At 35.9% G+C, this 19,627-nt stretch overlaps 1 protein-coding gene across 1 annotated transcript in view; it reads right to left on the minus strand.

Moving 5' to 3' along the window:
* Positions 1-19,627, minus strand: part of REV3L (REV3 like, DNA directed polymerase zeta catalytic subunit) — a 189,596-nt gene that overhangs the window by 48,742 nt on the left and 121,227 nt on the right. The window contains 5 exon segments of the mRNA XM_017847095.1: positions 512-630; positions 5,839-5,957; positions 8,403-8,518; positions 13,701-13,812; positions 15,529-15,721. Coding sequence (XP_017702584.1) covers positions 512-630; positions 5,839-5,957; positions 8,403-8,518; positions 13,701-13,812; positions 15,529-15,721 — 659 coding nt within the window.

The following is a 19,627-nucleotide window of genomic DNA, read 5'->3' on the forward strand; positions in this document are numbered from 1 at the left end:
GGATGACTGCAAAGCTGTACAAGGGAATCTTCTGGGTGTCAGATATGCTCCTTATCGTGACTGGAGTAATGATTACAAGATAAATGCATTTTTCAAAGTCATTGAACAATACATTTCATTTATTTATATATTTTTTGAGACGAGTCTTACTCTGTCGCCCAGGCTAGAGTGCAGAGGCAGATCTCGGCTCACTGCAACCTCTGCCTCCCAGGTTCAAGTGATTCTCCTACCTTAGCCTCCTGAGTAGCTGGGATTACAGGCATGCATCACCAAACCTGGCCAATTTTTGTATTTTTAGTAGAGATGGGGTTTTGCCATGTTGACCAGGCTGGTCTCGAACCCCTGACGTCAGGTGACACGCCTGCCTCGGCCTCCCAACGTGCTAGGATTACAGATCTAAGCCACCACAACCGGCCTGAACAATACACTTTAAATGTGTGTATTTTATTACATATAAATTACATCTCAATGATGATTTTATATTATCTTCTTCAGAGTTATAAAACAGTACCTGTAGAGATCTGTCTTGTTATCAAACCAATCTGACAAAACTCGAAAGGTAAAGAGGGGAAAACGCTGATGAAGAACATGAAAGCTCACATTTTCAAAGGTGTAGTTAGTTAGAGCCACCTAAAACAAAAAGGCAAGACATCATTATAATAATGCTTACGTTTGTGTAGCAAATGTGGTTCTAAAAGATACTAATATCACTTTAACCTTTTCATAGTAGATATTAAAGCTACTTGTAAAATTGATGTGTGGTACAACTGAATCATAATTCAAAACTATGTAGAGCCTACTGGACAGAAATGTTCATAACAAATTGGAAAATTAATTAGAGAAAACAGACCTGATGAGATTCAACTTGGTAATATAAGACTTATTTTAAGAGATCCTAGTTCTTACCATTTTTATACTCTATGATAATATGCATATTGACAGAAGCATTGTCAAGCAAATTAATTTTTTGTTCTTTCCATACTTACTTTTTGGTTCTTGATGACATGCTGATTAATGGGATTCCACAGATTTGAGGATAAGTTATCTAGTTAAAGGCAGGCATTCTCCTCCCAATAATTACATTAGTTACTAGACCCCACTATACCAGGCATTATAGAGACACTCAATTTCATTCCAAAAGCAAAATATTAAAATGTCAGAAATGTCTTCCCATCTTCAAAATATGTAAGTGAAAGCTGTGTTAATGAGTAAAAGATCCTGCAAAAGGGCCCAAATTAATAAATATGTACTTTCAGCTAGATGATTTCTCTGAAATATCTACAAGACAAAAGCAATCTAGACAACGGCTGGTATTTCAATGCAAAATGGAAATTAAGGAACCAGTAGTCCCCATTCTTAGGTCAACTTGGGATTGTGAGAAATAGTTCAAACAGCACTTCACAACTGTATATTACATTATAATTTTAAATTACTTTCTTTTCCACTCATGTGATCCAGGAGGTACAAAATAGGGACTGAATCTTAATCTTATCTCAGTGCAGTGACCCAAATTGGTCTTACTTTATCTACAATTTCTGTCAATCTTCAGAACAATGGCACTACAATGCAGCATACTTCACAGTGTGTGCATGTACTTGTGTATGTATACATATACACAGATGCCCCTCATAGGTTGTAAAAAGGTAGAGAGTAATAGAACGAGGAAAATGCCACAAGATTAAATGAGGAAGGACTATAAAATCACTAACAGAATGAAAAAACCCATATTGAAAGAAGATAATAGCAGAATAGTTCTACTAAAAGTCAAGTTAGGAATATGGAAATGTCTCAACATGCAGATAAAGAGAATGAAAAGATGAAAATGAGAAGAGGGAAGATATGGGGAACAGAGAACAGAATGTTAATATATAATTAGGTTCCTAAAGGAAAGCTTAATATGGAGACAGGAGCAATAATCAAAGATATAATTAGCTGGACCTTAGATTTCTCCTCTGCAGTACTACATTCCAGAGGTGAATGGCACTATATCTATTTGAATTTTAAAGGAAAAAGACTGCTGTTATTTTATATGCAGTAAGTGTAACAATTATGTGGGAAGAAAACAAAGATACTCCTTGACTCCTTTTCTCTAATGATTTTGTCCTCCATCCTACCTACGCTACCCACTCCCATAATCATACCCCAGGATCTATCAATAGGTGTACTCCCTCCAAAATCTCATGCATCCCATTCTCTGGCCATCATCTCCTGTGCTTCCAGCTTACTCCCCTTGGTGCTCTGACCTCTCTGCTCCTTATTTAGTTTAAATTTCATAGTCAATCATGGTAATCATTCCCCTGCATGTACCATTCATTCCCTTGTCCCTCTCCTGCTTCTGCTGCTGCTTCTTTTTATTTTTTTTTTAGGTAAATCCATAACCATTTGTGAGTGATGGTCAAATCTAACTTGAATCTGTGAATTTAAACATAGCTGGTGGGTATATCACTTTAATTTCCTAGCCCAAATATCAAATAGACTCTTAATGTGGCCCAGTGTTTATATTTTCTCTCAAATTCTCCTAGTAACTATTTCAAACTTATCTCTCCTCAAACCCCAAAAGCCTCTGCACAATTCTCAGTTTCAGCTAAGAACAGTAATTCCTATTTTACTGAGAAAATGAATCACAAGAGAACTTCCACAGATTCTCACTGCCATATCGCTACCTACCAACATCCATACCCATATATTCTGCCTTCCTGTCTGTTACTATACTCTTACTTTATTTAAACCCAGGCCCCTCAACCAGTGCACTAGAGATGGCAATCAGTAAATATTTATTGAATTGAATCAAGTCTGTTTCCAACCCACTTGGCAAATTCTTGAAAAGCCTAGACTGAGTTGACATCCAGAAGGCCTCTAAGTGTAATTGTCTGGGGGAGAGCCATTTATTGTCATTTAAGCAGTCAACAAATATCTAATAAGCATTACTATTTAAGAGGTATTTTGTTTGTCACTATGAATTCAAAGTCCATAAGGAAACTGCAGGAGTTCTATGTTCAAAGTAAAGTAGGAAAAATAAATTTAGTACCTGTATATTAAAAAACAAACAAAATTTATTATTACTATTATTTTAAGAGATGGGGTCCTGCTTTATCTCCCAGGCTAGAGTACAGTGGCTATTCACAGGCATAATAAACAGTACACTACAGCCTTGAATTCCTGACCCCAAAACGTCCTCCCACCTGAGTCTCCTAAGTAGCTGGGACTATATGTGTGTGCCACTGTACCCAGTTCCAAATTTTATAAAACAGGTAAATTATCCAGCTCATAACTTTCTGATAGTTGTTTCCCACATTTGTATAAAGATCAGAGATATTATATATTCATCCTAAATGAGAGAAAACATATGACCCTGAATTTTCAGTGAGGACTAGACAAGGCCCTAAACTTTGAAAAAAATATATGTTCTCTAATTTGCGATTTTAAGCTACTAGTGGATATACAGGGATGAAAAGACCCCTGAAACTAGGATTCAATAATTTACTTTTGTGTTTATACACTTAAAGTATGTGTTCATCTCAAGCAATATCAGACTATAGATTAAAATACATATGAGGCCGGGGCAGTGGCTCATGCCTGTAATCCCAGCATTTTGGGAGGCCGAGGTGGGCAGATCACCTGAAGTCATTAAGTTTGTGACCAGGCTGGCCAACAAGGAAAAACCCTGTCTCTACTAAAAATACAAAAATTAGCCAGGTGTGGTTCGGGCACCTGTAATCCTAGCTACTCGGGAGGCTGAGACAGGAGAATCGCTTGAACCCGCGGAGGCGGAGGTGCCAGTGAGCGCGAGACTGCAGCGCACTGGCACTCGCACCCTGGGTAACAGAGGCGAGAGCTCCATCTCAAAACAAACCGAAATTAAAAAAAAAAAAAAAAAAAAATATATATTATATATATACGCACACACATATATAAAATGAAACATACACACCAAATACATTACAATCTCTGTATCTCCTATATCCTATGCTGTATCACTAGAAATTACTTTAAATCATTGGGGACTCACACTCTTTTATTATTTTAAGAACAACACAACAAGATAAAATTATTCTCAAGCAGAGTCATGTTGTATATTGCATATGGCAGCTTAGAAAGTCAAACGTTTTATATAAATCCAAAGAGCTAAGATAATAGTGAATAATAAGTATATAACAGAAAGTGTCTAAAGAGAAAGTAATTTCAAAGAGCAGAAGCAACTGTAGAATTAGCTTTCTTTGAAATATAAACATTTTAGTTGATACTATCCAAAGTCCAAAGTCTAAGAATAGACCAATTTATACTAGGTATCTTTGTTTCTGTTTTGTCTTTTTTGAGATAGGCTCTAGCTCTGTCACCCAGGCTGAAATGTGGTGGTGTAATCTCAGTTCACTGCAACGCTGCCTCTGAGGTATAATATAACAGAGCACTGCAGCTTTGAATTCCTGGCCTCAAAAGGTCCTCCTGGCTGAGCCTCCTGAGAAGCTGGGACTATATGTGTGTGCCATTGGCTCTCAGGATCAAGTGATCCTCCCACCTCAGCCTTCCAAGTAGCTGCTGCCTGGCTACACACTAGGCACACGCTACCATACATGGCTAACTTGTATTTTTTGGTAAAGACGGGGTTTTGCCGTGTTGCCCAGGCTAGTCTCAAATCCTGGGCTCAAGTGATCCACCCTGCTTGGCCTCCCAAAGTGCTGGGATTACAGGTATGAGCCACCGTGCCCAACCTAATTGTTTATTTTTTATTTTTAATAGAGACAAGGTCTCGCTATGTTACCCAAGATGGTCTTGATTGAACTCCTGGCCTCAAGCTAACCCCTCCTGCCGTGGCCTTCCCAAGAGTCGGGATTACAGGTGTGAGCCACTATGTATGGCTTTTTTACATTTCAAATAAGAGAAATTGGGTAACTTCAAGGATGCAAATATTATCCAGGAAAATTCCATGATCTTACTTTTTTTCTGTGAAATAATTCTTTTTTAAGTGAATGCAAATTAATGTGATAGTTCATTGAAATTACTCTACTAAAATCCTTATCTGAGCCCCAAAGCCTTAATTATTAACTATTTCAAAGTACTGTCTCTTTAATTTATCTCATTAATCTGACCCAGTATTTAAATATAGTTCGTTTGAGAAGCTCCTTCCTATTTCTAGACTAAATTTTTCTTACTATAATAAATCAACGAGGCCAAGCTGAATTCATCCGGCTTTAAGTGCAAAAATGAAAAAAAAAAAAAAAAAAAAAAAAAACAAGACGGTGAAATCAGACAATATTCAACGTGTACAACACAATATTTTATTTTATTTTGAGACAGGGTCTCGCTCTGTCACCCAGGCTTGAGTGCAGTGGCATGATCACGGCTCACTGCAACCTTAGCTGCCTGAGCTCAAATGGTTCTCCCACCTCAGCCTCCCAAGTAGCTGGGACCATAGGCATGCGCCTCCATATCCAGCTAATTTTTTTAGCTATTATTTGTAGAGACAGGGTCTTGCCATGTTGCTCAGGCTGGTCTGGAGCTCCTGGGCTCAAGGGATGCCCCTCCCGGGGCCTCCCAAAGTGCTGAGATTACAGGTGTGAGCACCGTGCCTGGCCCCAATATTTTATTATAGTTTAGACCTTTCTAATTATTGCTACCTCAGACACAAAGAAAAAAAAATAAAACTCACCTGAAACATTAAAGTCTAATACCTCTGTAGTTTTGCATTTTAGAAAGTACTATTTTAACTCTACTTAAGTATAATAGTAATTGACAAACGCATAAGCTATATAGTAAATCTTACTAATACTCTATAATGATTAAATCATTATTTTGACCGAATATCTTATTTCCAAACAACATTTTGGATAAATCACCTACCTCATTTCTCATGATTCTCCAAAGATTTAGTGTAATTCGGCCAACAATATTTATCTCACTCATTGTATATGATCCATACTCATCTCTTTCAGCTGCAAATCTGTTCTCAATTTTGTCATCTATAGAAATGAAAACAGATTGTATCAGGGCTCACAGAAAACAACTTTCAATAAAATTATGCCAAGGAAAATGAGAATAAACATTAAGGATGAAATATAAGTCACAATGGATGAAAAAATTTTGTTTACCTGAAGTCTCTCCCTCCCTCTTTCTTTCTATATTTAAATAAGAAACACTTTTTTCTTTAAATTTAGTAATTTTTGGCACTACCTTTTCTCTTTGTTTTTTAAAAGAGACAACTATGTTGCCAGGTTGACTGCAGTGGCTAGCCACAGGTGCAATCATAGCACACTGCAGCCTTAAACTCCTGGCATTATAAACTACAAATAATTTTGGTATGAATATTATTACTCCCTTTTCCAGTCAGAATCAAACTCTGGGGAATGGGTTTCAAAATTTCTGCAATATTTTTAGCCTGATATCCAAAAAAAAACCAATCCCCCCGCCTCAGCTGCTCAAACAGCTGGGACTACAGGTACATCATGCCTTGCCTGATGCTACCTTTATAAACACCTAATGCTAACATTTGCTTGGTTTTAGCATGAGAAAGGTCCACAGTTAATCTGGTAATTTCTTGGAAAAAAAAAATAGTTCAATTTTTAACCTAAACGATTCTCCGAAAATTTGTTGACATCATGTTCATATTCAGGATGAAATTCTCTTGAATGCATATGGAGAACTAGAAGAAGGCATATGGAGAACTAGATGAAGAGTTCCTCATAGCAAATAGAGTTGTGAGTCTAGTTTCTTAGGAGGTGAATTTTACCTAGAATATAAGTTAAAATGTGTCTCTTCTATATAACACTACGTATATGTGAATGTTGATGATTAAAGGTTCCAGAATAATAAAAATATTTACCATATTGAATGTTTATTATGTTCTAAGAATTTTACCAACATCATTTATTTTAATACAAACATTACTTCCTTTATTTTAACACAACCACTTAAAAGTTAGTAAAATTTTCATTTTGTATTACAGAAAATTCTACTCAGAAATGTTATATTTTGCCCAAGATCTTACAGTAAGAAAACTAGTATTCTAAACTAGGATTACCTGAATCAAACGACCATGTACAACCACCCAATTCTCTTTATTTTAAAGAGATAATGTTTAAAAGTTTGTTTTTCATTTAGCAAACAATATAACATATACTCTGATACTGTTTTAAGTTCCTCACAATCACCCTATGAAATAAGTTCTATTGTCCCTATTTTATAGATGAATAAACTGAGGCAAGGATATTTAAAACCTATCCCAAAAAAGATGTTGAAAAAAAAAAGATATACCACTATTCCTATCATGCCAAGGACACACAAGCTACACAAAAATTCATGCAATGAAAAGCTAAACTTAAAGCATCTCTGTCCCCCGCTCCCTTTTTGTCTTGTTCTATTGCCCAAGCTTGGGTGCAGTGGTACGATCATAGCTCACTGCAGCCTTAAACTCGTGGGCTCAAGCGATTGTTTCACCTCAGTCTCCTGAGTAGCTGGGACTACAGGCACATGCTATCACACTTTTTTTTTTTTTTTTTTTGGTAGAAATGGGGTCTCACTTTGTTGCCTGGGCTACTTTTGAACTCCAGGGCTCAAGCAAGTCTCCCACCTTGGGCTCCCAAAGTGTTGGGATTACAGGTGTGAGCCACTGCACCTGATCTTTTTATTCCAATTTTTTTGCAAAGTTAAAAAACTTTACTGTCTTGGAATCTTCCAGCTTTAACTTTTCCCAAGTATACACTACTTTGTTTTAGTTAGACTTGTGGGAACCCTCGGGAACAAATTTATTAAAAATCCCATGTTTATAAAGAAAATCTAGTTTTAAAAAATGTATTATAAACTACAAATAATTTTGGTATGAATATTATTACTCCCTTTTCCAGTAAGAATCAAACTTTGGGGAATGGGTTTCAAAATTTCTGCAATATTTTAGCCTGATATCCAAATAAAATCAACGATTAGTTAACTATTAGCGTTCTTCAACCCATCCTGCCCTTCTTCACCAACAAAATGGATTCAAAAAAAACAGAGCCAGGCACACAATAAAATTATGGTACAACAAGTCAAAGAAATGCTATGTAGCTTCATAATAATTATGAAGACTATTTCATAATGCAGAAAATATGTGTGGTAAGACATTAGATGAAGGAAGCATAATAAAAATGGAATACATGGTATGATTATTTAAAAACCACTACATATGTATATGAAAACTGACTGAAAGGAAAAAACCCAACAATTATACTAACAGTATATATAGTAGTGAGACTAGAATATTTTTATTTTATTGTTAATTTTTTCTGCAATGGAGTTATGCTGTATCTAAAACTTACACAACTTAATACTAAAAATTGGGCTAGAACGCAAGTACCCTTTAACATTTTGTCTTTATTTCCTTCATAATTTGCTCTGTAGTTGAATGACAAAACATTCACAATGATATATACCTGGTACCCGAGAGATCATCTGACATAAGTCAACACTTAAAGCGGCAGCCCTTTGTAAGAGGTAACCCCAGGAATGCATCTGAATCTCATATCCTAGCAGAATATCAGGATCATACCTAAAACAGGAATTAAAAAGTTATATAAGTACCATACATTTGAACCTTTAACCAGAGTAATTGTTTCTTCATGATGTAAGGTATGAAAATAAAAACCTGTGTTCTCTAATGGTTCCCAGATTGAGAAGGGATGATATAGTGGTACCTACAGAGTTTTTACACAGAAAGAGATGGAGGGTTGAGAGTACTTGATTTAAAGCTTCTTTGTTTCTTTCTTTTATTTTTTTGAGATGGAGTCTCACTCTGTTGTCCAGGCTGGATTGCAGTGGCATGATGTTAACTTACTGCAACCTCTGCTTCCTAGGTTCAAACGATTCTCCCGCCTCAGCTTCCCAAGTAGCTGGGATTACAGGTGCCCCACACCAAGTTTGGCTAATTTTTTGTATTTTTAGTAGAGCCGAGGTTTCACTACGTTGATCAGGTTGGTCTCAAATTCCTGACTTCCAGTGATCTGCCTGCCTCAGCCTCCCAAAGTGCTGGGATTATAGGCAATTTGATGCTACTTTTGTAAAGTAAGCAGAGTTTTTACTTAGACTGTGTATTTGTTTGATACACGTGGGAAACGAGGGTGATGGAAATTGTGGTGGAAGGCAGGCCATTACCACCGAAGTATATGAGTAAAGGTACAAGTGAGAATATAATGTGGGCAGAGGAAGGTGAAGTGTGAGGGTGTATGTAGGTATGGTATTTTGAAAAAGATCCCTAGGTCATTCCTGTTGCCACTTATCTACCCTTCTAATCTATACTGCCCTTAAACAGTTTTAATGCTGAGAAAAAAAAAGTGAAAATGCCTTCTTTTCTCACTTAATTTTAATAATGACTTGGTTCTCATACAAAATAAGGCCTAAGTAATGACAAGTTTGTCCTTTAAATTTAAAAGGATGGTGATTCAACTTAATGGAAGAATGAAATATTAATAGAGGTGGGATTAAGGTGGGGAAAGTAAACATCAGAATCTAGAAGGAAAATGTGCTCCTTGTGGTCAGAGCTGCACTGGCAAAACTGAACCGACAACCTGTGTCTAATCCAGAAGGAGCCTCTTTGTGGCTCCTCTTAGAACCTCCATGTTGTGACCACCATAGAGAAATGTTTAGTTATAAATATGAAAATTTATCTTGAGTGGAAAATTGTGTGGGGGAGAGAGGAACTAATTACAAGTTTTGACAGCAAAAACTACAGTAAGTAGCTCTATCAAATAGTAGCATTAGCTTGTTCTTTATAAATGCCAAAAGGCCAAGTGAAATATCACAGAAATTGAAATCGTTGAGTTTTACATAACCACTCATGAAACACTGAATTGTGAGATGTGCAGCCTGTCCAATTTAAAGCATTTAATACCCTAAGCCTCAGCCAATGTCTACAGTATTAGACTACATTAATTTACTGATACAAGCTATCTATGGCTACTCTGCAAGTCTGGCATAACAATGGATCATGACCAGATCACCAGATCTGCTATTAGAACCAATATGTTAATGTTTTATCATAATTCCATAGCTGTCTTCTAAAAATGGGTATTGAATGGCTTTCGTTTTTACCTAGTCAATAACAATCGGAATGTCACAATAGATGTTTTCTGATTTTAATTCTGGAGTATTTAAGTGGCTGATGTCAAAAGAACTAGGTTCAAACTTCTGCAACAGCATACTTGCAAATTTCCTATTCCCTAAAGGCCCTATGAAAGTACATTCTGTAGCATAAATTTTAATTTTCTGGTGATCTGTTCATGATCCACTGTTATACCACAGACTTGCTGAGCAGCCTTCAAGCTTGTTAGGAGAAAAAGATATTAAACATATTATTTATGTGCTTTTCTCTACATAAATAGGGTTGACACTTCTGAGAAAATGGCTTAATTTAATAAACAGCTACTGAAGCAAGGAAATAAGCAACAATGGCATGAATATCCAGAAAGATCCCAGGGCACTCAAGCAAGGAGAAATATCCCAATACTCTTTCTGTTTAGTCTTCCAACATAACACCCAAACCCTTAAGCAACTCTTTGATACTGACTTCATCTCTTTCATTAAACTCTTCTTAGTCCAAAGATAGACTATCTACTTGTCCAGTGTGTCTCCCTTTAAAACTAACTGTGTAATGAATGGCCACATTTGAGAATTGGGGCAGAAGTATCAAGTGGCTCTAAGGATCACCAGGGGTCGCAGAGTTGAAGAATTCTCATACACACACAACAGAACCCACACAGTTAACTGCCAAGTACTCAGAGTGGCTCAGAACAGGCATTACAATGTGGCCACAGTTGACCTTGATCTTAAGAATTTGGAAGATTCCTGGAGTTCCTATCACATAGTTACCTATCACACATCACATAGTTATATATCACACAGTTACACAGTTACAACATGAAGAGGATGCCAGATGATTACACAGACCTTCTGTTTTAAACATTATAAAGACAGTTCTAATTTCTTCATCTGAATCGTTCTCATTTATGCAACATCTTGTTATTGCAAGAACTTATTCCAGTCAGCTATTTGTTCTGTTGTGGCAACTAATGGAGCTAAGTACACTTTTTTTCCAAAAAATAATGCATTGAAAATAACTGTTTCAATTAAAAGTTGTCTATTTTATAAACTGCTATAGCTCAGAAATGACTGCTGAAAAAAGTTAGCCTGTGCTTCTCTTCTTAGATTTATTTCACAGATTTTGTCCCTTTGGAAGAATTGTGAAGTTGTTTCAGGCATATTTTTCAGATATATTACATATATTTATTTTTTGACCTGGAGGCTGTTCAGTCTTAAGACACTCTTTTAAAGCTGATAAAACACCTGTTTTCAAGTTCAAAAGCCAAAGGATTCCATTTTTCTTCTCTAAAAACATTTGGAGTCAATAACAAGGTCCTGATGACTTGTTCTTCAATTTCTAGTGGGTTTTATTCATTCTATCAGGTTTCTGAAAGTTACAGAAAGAACAAGGTTGGGTAGTTGGGATTAGTGGTGAAAACAACCCAAAACTGTGAATAAAATAGAAGCAGAAGAAATAGGAAAATGGTTTTATGTGCTTAGGTAGAAAGAAGCTGCCTCACAGTTAGTATTTTAAATAACTCACTACCATCTACACACATGATAGATAAGGGTACTCTAGTAGAGGCAAGGGGCACGGAGGGGAAGGAATCATCTTGAAAAAGAATTCTGAGGTTAAATGGATATGATGTAAAATAAATGTAACAGTATTTAGGGAAAAGGAAAAGGGAAGAATCATAGTTTATATTTAAGTTAGGGAGACCGGGCAAAGTAAACAGTCCAAGGAAATACAGAAAGAGGAAAACGATTGTGACAAGATTATAGATTAAGTTTTGCTTGTTTAATATCACTTTATATTACTTTTTGTGTTTGCCAATTGAGAAAGTATTAAAATGCAAAATAAAGATATATTTTATTCATTTTTATAGCGTACCTAGCACTGCCCCTTATACACAGTTAACATTTATGTACTCACTATGTACCAGACACGAGTTTAAGAGTTTTATGTGCATTATCTACCCATCTTACAGATTAGGAAAACAAAGTTGAGAGAGTTAAGCAACTTATTCAAGACAGAAACACAGGGCTGGCTGACTCCAAAGGCTGTGTTGAGTAGGTACACAACAAATAGGGTGAAAGAATGAAATAATCAATCTTTTTGCAGGGTTGCTTGGACAAATATATAAAGAACACTATAGAACTGAAAAGTTGACATTTAAACATTTTCCTTTTATGACAGTTTTGTTTACCCCTTTTCCTTAATTACTAGTACATTTCATTTTATGGACATTTAAGAAAGTTGTACTTGCAAATGACTGACACATTTCTCAATGTTGGTAGGTAACCCTATCGTTGGGAATATACCTAACAAGGAAAAGGCAAGCATACAAGTCCAGGGATGTTACTGGACATGTGCTGGTACACAAAATAGTACTGACTGAAACTCTTACATATTTCTTTTTCTGAGTTGCTTGCAGAAATAAAAGAAGTGTGGATACTGAAAGCATCTGACATGTTGATGACAACCTCTGTGAGAAGATAAAAGGTAGGACTGACAATGATGAAACTCAAATAGATGGGAATCTACCTAGTCACCAGTGCTATAAATAGTAAAAATACTTTACTCTTTTTTCCTTCATAGTCATGGGTAGTAGCATACTATTTTTGATGCTCTGTCATTTAATTTTGTTTTGTAGAAAACACATGTTTTGGTTTTCTAATTCTCAGAACGGTTTATGTTAACCCATCTGGGAATCAATCTGATGACAAGTCTGTAGAATATCATCTTAATCTTTCGTGTAGAATACTGATTTAGTTTTTATAGGATAAAGTTCAACTATATAAGCAAAACAAAAAAGGGTGAGTATAACAACATGCTCATGGACAGCTTTTATCTGTACATCAGGATCCAAAGAGTGTTTTCTATCTTGCTTTAGACATCTAAAAACCTAAACCTAGCAATGGGCAGAATCCTTAAGTTTCTACAAAGTAAAGCATTTAATAACAGAGTCTATGGCTACCAAGAGTTACACTCTTGAGAAAATGCAAAATGATCCACTTAATGATTTTATTTTTAAATTAAAATATTTTCGTTAAAATTTTTTTTTTCATAAACTTGGACAAGATTCTACTATCAGTCTGAGGACCAATTACCAAATGGTCAAAAGAAGATTTTTTAAGGAGCTCTGTGCACAAGAGTATGTAATAGACAGTCCAACATTTATTAACAGATAAATTTATATGCAGAATGCATCCCAAAGCTTTTTGAAAATATTGGCTTGTTTAGAACTCAGAAAACCTTAAGAAAAAAAAAAGGTACTGAAATGGTGGCTGGCTCCCAAGGTAGAAACCTAGTTAATGAATAATACAATGGAACTTTATACAGTTCCCCATTATTTCAGCACCATAGAAAAACAAACCTCAAGAACAACTGGGAAGTTAGAGGCTAAACAAATATTTGTCTTTCACTGGTCCCTCAATCTTGAGAACAGAACACTGCTTTTCCTATCTTGTCTGATGAAAGTAGTGATGGTGGTGGGAAGTGAATATAAAATTTTTCCAAGAGTAACTCTGCTTTCAAGGGCCATAGGAAGGGATTCGTCTTCTTCCTACCTTCACTTTCATCTTCACTACTATCTGCAATAGCATGAAACGGCTCTGAATAAAAACTGGAAAAATCAGATAATACAAAACAATACCTCTTTATTATATTTGCAATTTCATGAAAAAGCGCCTTCTCATCAGCAGCATAGGTGACTTCGAGTCCTGTAATTCCAGATCTAATAAGTAATGGAGTCTGATATCTGATATCTAAAAAATAAACAAAATGTCTATTATATATAACATTATGTAATAATATACCTTCATCATATAAAAGTAATATTATCCCTTACTTTTAAGTAAAATTGTACTACTGAAATATTTCAAATTAAGAAAATATCCCCTAAGTAAAACATAATTAACCCAATGTCTTTAAAAAACTCTCAAAAGATTTTTTAGTTTAACATACAACTGAAAATTCAAATTTTGTATTTTCAGCTATTCTCCTGAAAAGACTGCATTCACAAAATTTCCTAGAAAATGACATATCACTGGCTGGGTGCAGTGGCTCAAGCCTGTAATCCCAGCACTTTGGGAGGCTGAGGTGGGCGGATCATGAGGTCAGTAGATCAAGACCATCCTGGTTAACATGGCGAAACCCTGTCTCTACTAAAAAATACAAACATTAGCTGGGTGTGGTGGTGGGCGCCTGTAGTCCCAGCTACTCGGGAGGCAGAGGCAGGAGAATGGCATGAACCCAGAGAATGGCATGAACCCATGAGGCGGAGCTTGTAGTGAGCTGAGATCATGCCACTGCACTCCAACCTGGGCAACAGAGCAAGACTCCATCTCAAAAAAAAAAAAAAAAGAAAAGAAAACAACATATCACTTGTGAAGAACCTGTATTACTTTGTTTCTGTCTTTACTCTTCTAGCAGGAGAGCTTTGCTTAGCACAGGACATTTTAATCTCTGGTATGATGAAAATGTTTAACCACCACCTCTGTAGGAAAAAAAAGAAAGCCTTAATTTGTAGTGCTGGCCTATTTCATGATGTAAGGACCCCTCCCCGACCCTATGGCTGATTTCCAACTGCCAAAGTGACAGCAACTAGTTTGAAAAATTCATGAAAATCCAAGAACTGGCTGTGAGCGGGTATGTGTCAGCTCAAGCACATCACTGAATAAATTGCAAATTCTTAATATGGTTGTATTCTGTGCTAAGACTTCCTCCTCAGTGGACTGAATTCACTTGTAATGGTGACTACTGAAAGCTGCAGAGGGACAGTAGGTATTTTATAAAATGCCTTACATGGCATTCTGTATGAAGAACCTCTGAACCAAAAGTATATGTACTTAGAAAGAAAGATAAAGAGATATAAGCAAAGTAAGAATACATCTTAAAAGTATCTTATGAACCATTAACTTACAGTAGTAAGATAAACTCTCTTATCAGCAAGAAAATACTTGCATATGCATACATAAGGAAGACTGTGCACCTAATCTAGGGATACATAATAATGTGGACTCTGTATTAGTAATAATTATTTTTATAAAATAATACTTGGAATGAATTATATAAGCTAATTATAAATATTGAGATCTTTATATTACACTGCTTCTGACTTAAAAATAAATAAATAAATGGGGTCTTGCTATGTTACACAGGCTGGAGTGCAGTGACTATTTATAGGCACAATCACAGTGCACTATAGCCCCAAACCCCTGGGCTCGAGCTATCCTGTTGCCCAGCCTCCCAGGTAGCTGGGACTATAGGCAGGCACCACTGTGCCTGGCTGCTTCTGACTAATTCAAGTAAGAATAATACATCTAGGACAAAGTTATACACAATCTCCTACTCCTATCTCAGCAAACATTTTAGAACAGAGTCCTCAGGCTTGCTTAGATTGGATCTTCAGCATAGGAATTCCTCATTACAAGGTTCCTCCTAGAGTGGGCAGGTATATCATTAATAAAAACGGACAATACCTTGACTGAAAACTGTCTTGTCTTTATCAATCACTATTACACCCGTGAGTTCTGTTTTTTCTGTATTTGGCAGTGGAGTGTCAGATGAGATGCAGTAAAACAAAGCACAGATTGGGTCAAATTCAGGATCCGGTTCTAAGTCTCGTCTGGTTCGAGCATGCAACTCCACACTGATTAGGGTAAGATTTTGTATCTATAAAAGCAAATAAATATTATGTTTTTAAAACATTTTTTAAAGACATGCTCAAAGAAGTATGTTTCACTAAGGCTCTAGAGAAATATGTATGTAAGATTACAGAAAAAATGGACATAAAGGACAAAGTCACAACTCAGCACTCCATAGATTAAAACAAAAGATTTTTACTCCCAAGATTAGATTAAATCAATTCATGATGTTATTTCAGAAAATCTGCTCTTGCCATAATTTCTCAATGACAATATTTAGACTATTTTTCTCAAATATATGCAGGATCTCTCAATTCTTGTTTGAGAAAGAGAATGACTAGTCCAAGTGGTTATACATTGAAACCAAAGTCTGTCACGTTTTACTCTTCATGTAGGTAGCTAAACTATATGGTTTTACCTGTAGTTTAAAGTAAAAAGAGAACTTTTTTAAAATTTAAATTTCCTACCAATTAATTCACTACTACTTCAGGGCTACTTAGACTTTTGCATACACTAGGCAGAGTTTTAATTATAGTTTTTCCTGGAAAAAAAAAAAAAAGAACTGTTATGGTATCAATTACACAACAGCCAGATTTTTACCCATGCACATTTTCTCTTTAACATATAATGCAAAAAATGTTAATATTTGCTTTTCATGCTTATTTTTCTATGCCAATAGAAACTTTTAACTGTAATTCTTAGTTTTCTTTCTAAAATCAATACAGAGTAAGATAAACAAAATATAGGTTAAAATTCATGATTACAGATAGAATTATACTTCATCTTTTTATCAGGTACATGTACCTGGCAATGGAAAACAGATTACTGTTACAATATTGGTAATTGTTCAGATCATATAAATTTAACAAAGGATTTGTGTTTTGTATTTATCTTGCATGCAAACTGTTGAAGAAATGTAAATTCAAGTCTCTCACTAGTGACAGGAGTAGAATTTGGTAAATCTCTGAAAATTAAAATTCATTGATGTGGCAATCCTATCCCTGAAAATTTATCCTAGAGATAGATATACATGTAGACAAAATACATGCACAAGGATGTTTACTCAAGAATATAATAGCAAAGACTGGAAAAAAACTAAAGTTTACCTGTTGGGGACAGGTTACATAAATTATGTGGTATCCATAAAGGATAAGGACAATGGAATATTCTGTAACCTTTAAAATTTTCAAGGGAATGAGGCAGATCTATATGTCCTAATATAAAAAGAAACTATAATACACTGATAAATGGAACCAGTAAATATAGCAAACTTCTATACATGAAAAAATGGAAGCACATTCATAGAAAATTTCTGAAAAGTGACATAAAAATGTAGACATACTTATTGCTTTGGGGTAAAGAAACTGCTAGCCTAAAGTAGAAGAAGTAGGAGGGAAGCTTACTTTTCATTGCAAATTTTTTTGTCCTGATTATTTTTGGTATATGTACCATTGCACATGCTCATTAGTAAATTTGTTAAAGTCTTTTTTTTTTTTTTTTTTTAGACAGAGTCTCTCTCTGTTGCCCAGGCTGGAATGCAGTGGTGTGATCATAGCTCACTTGCAGCCCTGAACTCCTGGGCTCAAGTGACCCACTCACTTCAGTTTCCCTACTAGCTAGGACTCTAGGTACATATCACCATGCCCGGCTAATTTATAAAACTTTCTGTAGAGATGGGGCCTTGTTGCTCAGGCTGGTCTCGAACTCCTGGCTTCAAGCAATCCTCCTGTCTCGACCTCCCAAAGTGCTAGGATTACCAGCGTGAGCCACTGTGCCTGGCCACTAAATACTTTTTAAAATAAAAAGAACATCAATTATGCATGTATAAGACATAATAATAAAACAAATACAAATCTACCACTTTCCTCAGAAACATATACTGCTGTTTCTACTTTAAAATATTAGGATTAAAAAAAATCAAACCATATGAAATGGAGAGCTAAGGGAAAAAACTTTTACATGCATACTCTTCAGAATTTAATTTTGACAATAAGCATGCATTAATTTAGTAAATAAATTTTTAAATGGAAAACTCCTCCCACAAACCCAAATAAAACAAAACAACCAGTTTCATCAGAAAGGGATGAACATATGAGGCCGGGCACGGTGGCTTATGCCTGTAATCCCAGCACTTTGGGAGGCTGAGGCAGGTGGATCACCTAAGGTCAGAAGTTCGAGACCAGCCTGGCTAATGTGGCAAAATCCGGTCTCCACTAAATACAAAAATTAGCCGGGTGTGGTGATGCATGCCTGTAATCCCAGCTACTAGGGAGGCTGAGGCAGGACAACCTGGGAGGTAGAGGTTGAAGTGAGCTGATTTCGTGCCATTGCATTCCAGCGTGGGTGACAGAGTAAGACTATGTTTCAAAAAAACAAACAAACAAACAAAAAGGGATGAACATCTGAAAAGACATAAAGACTCTGAAAACAATTTTAGATTAAAAGGGTCTTAGAGGTTGATTTTTGTTTACTAGATCAAATTTTCACACTCAAAATTTGCATTTCTATTCCTTGATAACAAAATGCATTACTGTGCTTAGGGAGTATTTTTTTAAAGCAAAATATATAAAGACATGGCTTGAGAGATTTAGTGAGTGTGACTAGGCAAGAGGGAGGTGAGAAAGGGGGACAAAGATTACAACCCTTGTCTTCTGCACTGAGTGTTGATGTGCAGAAGAAAGAAAGATTATCCTAGGGTAATGGAAACAGGGAGAAAATGCCACAAGCACAATTTCCTAGAGAAAGGAAGAGAACAGTGTTGAGTTTTTCTTTGGTTTATTCCTGTTTCAACCACTGGGCGGCAGTTCGGAATGTGCCTTGAGATGAGGAAAGCCTGTTATCTGGAGGAAGAAGCTGTCAGAGCAACTAGTGAGACCTCCTGAGTGATTTTAACTTTCAGAGGGCCCATGGTTCTGAAACAGGGTTACCTAGGAAAATGTAGAAAAGTATACTTTTCAAATAAGAGAATAATCAAATGTAATACATCTTTTTGCTATAGTCTATCAAATTTGCTTTAATACATAGTTTTAATAGTTTTAAAAATTTTGCTAATCTCAAGTGTGCATTTGATGGTATGTATTACTGAATTTATCACTTAATTTATGTAGGCTTCAGGGGCCAGTATAGACATAGGTATAAAACAGGAACTGTATGGATGCTGTTGAATGAGAAAAATGTGCAAACGAATAAATGAGAAAGAGACTATATTCCGATCTAATTCTAAAAAAACATAATTTTCAGTTCAAATTTGAAGAAAAAAGGAGGACAATATTAAAATTTTTCCCTCAGGCCAGGCACGGTGGCTTACGCTTGCAGTCCCAGCACTTTGGGAGGCCGAGGCGGGCGGATCACGAGGTCAGGAGATCGAGACCATCCTGGCTAACATGGTGAGACTCCATCTCTACTAAAAATGCAAAAAATTAGCTGGGCGTGGTGGCAGGCGCCTGTAGTCCCAGCTACTTGGGAGGCTGAGGCAGGAGAATGGCGTGAACCTGGGAGGCGGAGCTTGCAATGAGTCGAGATCCTGCCACTGCACTCCAGCCTGGAGGACAGAGCGAGACTCCGCCTCAAAAAAAAAAAAAAAAAAAAAAATTTTCCCTCAGTTTATGTTAATCTAACCCCTAGAACAGTTTACAACAGAATTGACTTGAGAAAAAAAACTACACTTAAAAATTGAATTATAACTTAAAGGTGGTTACTAATCCTCTGCTTTAAGAGCAAAGACATAAAATGACTGTATAAAACTAGCACTGTCCAAAAGAAATATAATGAAAGTCACATGTAACTTAAAGTTTTCTAGTAGTCATATTTAAAAAAATAAAAATAGGTTAAATTAATTTAAAAACACTTTGATCCAATATATTTAAAATATTATTCTTTCAACATATAATCAACATAAAAATTACTAATAAAATATTTTATTCTTTCCACGAAG

This window comes from Rhinopithecus bieti, unplaced genomic scaffold (assembly GCF_001698545.2).
Source record: "Rhinopithecus bieti isolate Rb0 unplaced genomic scaffold, ASM169854v2 scaffold_26504, whole genome shotgun sequence".
Lineage (NCBI taxonomy): Eukaryota > Metazoa > Chordata > Mammalia > Primates > Cercopithecidae > Rhinopithecus > Rhinopithecus bieti.